The 6,064-nt window shown below is 51.7% G+C and overlaps 1 protein-coding gene across 6 annotated transcripts in view; it reads right to left on the bottom strand.

The window, feature by feature from the left end:
* Positions 1 to 3,196: 3,196 nt before the first annotated feature.
* Positions 3,197 to 6,064, bottom strand: part of ODF2 (outer dense fiber of sperm tails 2) — a 29,870-nt gene continuing 27,002 nt past the window's right edge. For all 6 annotated transcript variants that reach the window (XM_045846299.1, XM_045846300.1, XM_045846301.1 and 3 more), the window contains 3 exons: positions 5,167 to 5,329; positions 4,605 to 4,730; positions 3,197 to 4,170 (listed from right to left, as the gene is read on the bottom strand). In XM_045846299.1, the coding sequence (XP_045702255.1) occupies positions 3,982 to 4,170; positions 4,605 to 4,730; positions 5,167 to 5,329 (478 nt within the window). In that variant the 3' untranslated portion in view covers positions 3,197 to 3,981. The remainder of the gene's footprint in view (positions 4,171 to 4,604; positions 4,731 to 5,166; positions 5,330 to 6,064) is intronic.

Below are 6,064 nucleotides of genomic sequence, written 5' to 3'. Positions count from 1 at the left end.
GTCTGGCCGTTCTTTAAAACTGTGTGTTACCATCTGACCCAGTGATTCTCCTAGGTCTTCGCGTACACCCGAGAGAGATTAAATATGCGTCCGCACAAGAATGTGTTGAATTTCCTAGCAGCACTGCTCAGAATAGCTAAAAAGTGGGAACCCAGATGTACATCAACTGATGGGTCAATAAAATACGGTGTGTCGTGAAAACGAAGTAGAAATACGTGTGACAACAGGGGTGAACCTTGAAAACATGCTAAGTGAAATGTCCAGAATGACAAAGTCATAGACATTTAGACTTTATCCGTGGTTGCCCGGCGGCTGGGGCCAGGCGAACGGAGAGTGGCTACTGAAGAATTAAGAGTTTCTTTCGGGGGTGATGAAAATGTAAAGTTAGCACAGCTTTGTGAATACATGTAAAAAACACTAAATTTCTACACTTTAAAAAGGTGAGCCTCAGCTGGTGTAGCTCAGGGATGGAACGCAGGCCTGTGAACCAAAGGGTTGATGGTTCGATTCTCAGTCAAGGCACATGCCTGGGTTGCCGGCCAGGTCCCCAGTGCGGGGGGTCGGGGCGGACACGCATGAGAGGCAACCACACATAGATGTTTCTTTCCCTCTCTCCCTTCCTTCCCCGCTCTCCAGAAATAAAATGTTTTTTTTTTTAAAGGTGAATTTTATGGTATGCAAATTATAGCACAAAAAAACTAAATCAAATGTGGTTCAACATCACCCAGAGTCAGCTTTAGTTAGGACTCTTTACTTTTTTCAAGTTAAAAAAAAATTTTAGAAAAACGTCTATTTGTTGTTCCATTTACTCAATATTTATGCAATCATTGGCTGATTCTTGTGTGTGCCCTGACCTGCGATCGAACCCACAACTTTGGGGTATTGGATGATGCTCTAACCGACCCCATGGGTTGGGGCTCGGCTCTTCTTTTGCCCGCTTTGTGGCAGGCTTGTTGCTGGAGTTTGAAGCAATATGAACATTTTCCATTATTTGGGGTGTAATAAACTCTCTGGACAAAATAAAATAATGTTGTTGGCAGAGTCCCAGCAGTGGACTCTGAGAGAGAGGTTTCCCACACCGGCATGATAAGAACCAGTGCCCTGCATCGAGGTGTTCATTAGTTTGGTGAAAATTAAGAATGAGTTATATAAACAGGTGTGCACATTGGTGTAAGTTTGCCCCCTGTCCTTTCTCGGGAAAATCTTGCACATATTGTTAAATTCAGGTCCATTTATGTTAAAGGTATGAAAACAGGCCTGGCTTTGTGGCAGTGGTAGTTTGTGGTTGTTTTGTTTTGTTTTGTTCTTTAAAAGATTTTACTTAATTTTAGCCCTGGCTGGTGTAGCTCAATGGATTGACTGAGTGCAGTCTGAGAACCAAAGGGTTGCCAGTTTGATTCCCAGTGAAGACACACGCCTGGGTTGTGGACCAGGTCCCCAGTAGGGGGCGTGTGAGAGGCAACCACACATTGATGTTTCTCTCCCTCTTTCTCCCTCCCTTCCCCTCTCTCAAAAATAACTAAAATCTTTTTTTAAGAAAAAAGTTCCCCTGTGTGTGTGAGAGACCACACACACCCCCAACCAGGACCTGGCCCACAACCCAGGCATGTGCCTTGAGAATCGAACCAGTGACCTTTCGGTTCACAGGCCTACACTCAGTCTGCTGAGCCACACCCAGGGCTTGTGGTTGTTTCTTCAGAACTTCTTTGGCAAAATTAACAGTTGGAAACTACAATTGTCACCTAGACTGGGTTGTGGGGAGTAATCTGGTCATGGAATCCAGATGCCCGGGTGGCGCCCACTGCCCTCGAGGACACAGGGGAGTCCTCTGGAGTTCTGGACTTGGACTGGAGTGGCTGAGAGGACAAGACTGCATCACCCAGAAGGCCGATACCAGCCAGAATGAAAAGGGTGGGGTTCAGCATAGATTCACATTTGTTCTCTCTAAAGAATTTGTTGCTTTTGGCTTTTGGCTCGGAGGAGGCTTAGGTGCAACTTTCTTTGGTCATCCTGAATCCACGTTCATCCGACACCAGCCGCTGCCACCATGCTGCCAAAGTTCAACCCCAACGAGATTAAAGTCGTATTCCTGAGATGCACCAGTGGGGTGTTGGTGCTACGTTTGCCCTGGCCCCCAACATCCATCCTCTGGGTCTGACATCGCCAAAGCGACCAGCGATTGGAAAGGTCTGAGTATCACGGTGAAACTGACCACTCAGAACACACAGGCCCAGAGAGAGGTAGTGCCTGCTGCCTCTGCCCTGGGCATCAAAGCCCTTGGAGAACCCCCACCACGGGACAGAAAGAAGCAAAAGAAAAAAAATCAACCGACAAAAAAAACATTAAGCACAGTGGAAATAGCTCTTCTGATGAAATTGTCAACATTGCCTGACAGCTGCAGCACCGAGCTTCAGCTAAAGAACTCTCTAGAACCATTCAAGAGATACAGGGACGGCCCAGTCCGTGGGCTGCAGTGTCAATGGCCATCACCCTCACGACATCGTAGATGATGTGAACAGCGGTGCAGTGGAATGCCCGGCTTAGTTAAGAACTACTACAAAAGAGCTCTGACTGGTATAGCTCAGTGGATTGAGCACAGGCTGTGAACCAAAGGGTCACCAGTTTGATTTCCAGTCAGAGCACATGCCTGGGTTGTGCGCCAGGTCCCAGTGGGGGCCGTGTAAGAGGCAACCACACATTGATGTTTCTCTGCCTCTCTTTCTCCCTCCCTTCCCCTCTCTTTAGAAATAAAAAAAAAATCTTTTTTTAAAAAAAGCCTTATTAAAAGAAAAAAAAAAGAACTACTACAAAGAAACATATTGATGTTTCTAAACATCAATAGAAAGTTCATTAATTGAAAGTTCTAATTGAACTTTCAATTAAAGTTCAACTGACAACCAACGGGAAAAAATGTTTCTTTCTCTTTCTTTTAAATACAAGAAAATGTGAAGAGAACAAAAATAGCCAATACACCATTCGCAAACCAATTAACATTTTAAAAACGGTAACGTATACACGTATCTTCTTCCCACCAGCTAAAGTGACCTTCCCCTCAAGAATGAGCAATGCCCCCCGTCATTTCGAGGGATGCCCACAAAGACGACACTGGGCCAAAATGAAAAGAAAAACCTCATGTTCCGTGCACCAAGTACTTTACAAATGTTTACTGGCTCCCTTGCAATTCTTTACTTAATCATTTTTAGAAGGGGGGGTGGGGGTGGGTAAAGAAAATCATCCACGTACTCTTAAATATTGACTAGAAAAGCTTTTTGTAAAACAACACAAATATTTCAAAGATAAATGCATTTCTCAGATACAAACCTGGCAAAGAGAAACAAAAATCAATGATCTTGGGATCACCCTTTCCAAAGGCCAACTGCACGTGAGCCCTTGCGCGTCTGCCGTGAAGTGCGTGGGAGCGAGTGGCCTCGAGGGAACTCGGGTGTGAGAGGCCGCCCCTGGGCTCGGGGAAAACACGGCACCCACGGAGTAAGGAAGAGAGGAAGCGACCGAGCTCCCGGCCCAGGACGCGTGGCGAGGACCTCTACAGCTCCTGATGGGTCAGGTCCCAGAATACTTAAGAAAGATATTTCTAGAAGGAGGACTGTAACGGGACTGGAGGAAAAAGTCCAGTCCGGTCCAAACATTCTCTCTGGAAAGGAACGGGCAGAGCTGCGGTGAGTTAAAATCTGGTTCCCTCATCGCAGTGGATTTGGGAGTAAGGCCTGGCAAGGACGTTGCAAACTTCCATTAGGCAACTCTAGCAGAGAGGAGAGACAGTGGTTCCTGCTTCTTCGCCCCTGCTGCTTTAGGGACTTTCGTGGAGCCAGTGGCTAAGGACAAGATCTTGACCGCACTTCAGCACTGGAAGAGACGGGAAAGCCACACACAGGCTTTCCGGATATGGCTTGGCGACTTGTCAGTTCCCGCGGCCTCGGCCCGGGCCCCGGGCCCCAGGCCCCAGGCCCCAGCCGGGCGGCCTCAGGCGGGAGGAGACCTGGAGCGGATGGGGGAGCTGGTCAGGTAGGGAGCGTAAGGGCTGTCCCCGAACACGTTGGCGTAGGACGACTTGAGGAACTGGACGTAGTTCTGCATGCTGCGGTTGGTGCTCTCCGACTGCTCCAGGCGGTCCTTCAGGTCCTGCAGCCGGCTCTGGTAGCGGTGGTCGGCCTGGGGGGAGACACCAGCGTGGGCTAAGTGTGAGGTGTGTCCGGAATAACAAGGCCATGGAGACACAGAGACTTTATCGGTGACTGCCAGGGGCTGACGGGGAGGGGAGCGGGAGTGACTGCCAATGGGCACGGGGTCTCCTTCTGACAACATCCTAAGCTCAGACCGGGATGATGACCGTACAACTCTGAATATACTAAAATGACCCAATTATACAATTTAAATGAGTGGATTTCATGGTATGTAAATGATATCTTTCTTAACGAAGCCAGTAATAATGAAAAGGATCTGCCCGGGACACCCTTCAGGGATGAGAAAAATTAAATCGCATCATGTTCCTAAAACAGCAAATCACCCTGCCCTGCAGGCCCCGGGAGACCAACCCTCAGCCCCCTCCCTCCCGCCCGCCCGTGCCCGCCCCCAGCCCAACTCACGTCCTCCCGGCTCCGCCGCAGCTGGCTCAGCTCCGTTCTGGTCCTGCTTAGCTGCGTCTCAAGGTCCAGGATTTTGTTCTGGGCTGCTCGTTCCTTGGAAGCTGCGTGCTCCTTGGTTTGGTCCACCTGCCCAGAGGGAACGGGGTGGAGGGACGTGCCTACCCGACGGGGCGACCACCTGGCAGGAAGGCGGGGCCACCGCCCCTGCCCGCTCTCAAGGACCACGCTGCACATCACCGCGGACAGAGAGCTCTTCGGAGCCTGAGAGCAGGGTCTGCTAACTGCGGGGACGACCTCCGAGACCATCTTCACCTGCCCCTTCCCAGCGCCCCGCGAGCCATGACCTAAGACACAGCAGACCTGTCCAAGTCCCACGCGGGCAACAATGAAATGAGCAGCCACGGGTCAAGTGCCAAGCCCTTTGCCCATCTGAGCCTTATGGTGAACTCACGAGGCAGGGACTACTACTCCATGCCCGTTTCCAGATGGGACTCCAGGCTCAGAGAGGTTGGGTGGTCCGCCCAGGGTCCCAGAGCCGGTGAGTAATGGAACTGAGACTGACCTGCCTCCTGGCGTCTTCGATGGCGCTCTCTAGCTGTCTTGCCAGCGCCCCGCATTCTCGAGTTTTCTCCTCCAGCCGCAGCTGGGACTGGTGGATGGCCTCCTCCCTCTTGGCAATCACCTGTAGGAACTCGATGTTCTGGGCGCTGGTCGCCTCCAGTTTCCTAGGTGAAAGCACACAGTCAGACCCTGCTCACCGCCACAAGCTCTCCTGGTCCGCCCCGCCGGGGGGCTGCCAGGCCCCCCGGGACCAGGGCTCTCCTCACGCAGGGAATCTCCAAGGAGTCACAGGAGGAAACCAAAGGAATCTGCTGATCAGCCAGGCGGCAAGGAATGGCAACTGGAGCAGCTGGTTGGAGAGCTGTGTGAAGAGCCAGAGAAGCAAGCACAGACCGACCGACCGCGCACCCTCCCGTGCAGCACAGCAGTGGGCAGCTTGGGAAGGTGCGTTCCCTTGTTATCCCCACTTTGCAGCAAAGAAATGCAGCCTCAGAGACATGAAATCCAGGGTCAGCACGGCCGGCAGGCCTATCGCCAAAGCGCATCCCCTCAACTTCTCCTGTTCACTGCCGCCTCCTTCAGCAAAGGGACTCCAGCTGGGCCACGCCGTGTCCTGTGTGACCAGCCCGGTGTGCGAGCACCGTCCCCACTGCATTTCTGGAGAGTGTCCCAACTTAAGGAGCTCTGCAAGTCCTGCTGAGTCCAGCTGCGGGTCGCAGGCCAGCACGGCAGAGCAGAGGTGGAAGCCCGGAGACCCCTGGGTTCAAGTTTCCACCTCTGGGGGCTGCATGACTAGTCACGGCCTCCGAGGACCTCAGGCCGTTTAGCTCTCCAGCGAAGGCCCTAGCCCTGGTGCTGGAAGCTCTGGAGGAAGACAGGGGCGGGTGGGGGCGGTTTAA

The sequence above is a fragment of the Phyllostomus hastatus genome, unplaced genomic scaffold (assembly GCF_019186645.2).
Source record: "Phyllostomus hastatus isolate PE091 unplaced genomic scaffold, TTU_PhHast_1.1 phas_contig_495, whole genome shotgun sequence".
NCBI classification, from domain to species: Eukaryota; Metazoa; Chordata; class Mammalia; order Chiroptera; family Phyllostomidae; genus Phyllostomus; species Phyllostomus hastatus.
This window is presented reverse-complemented; position numbering and strand designations above follow the sequence as displayed.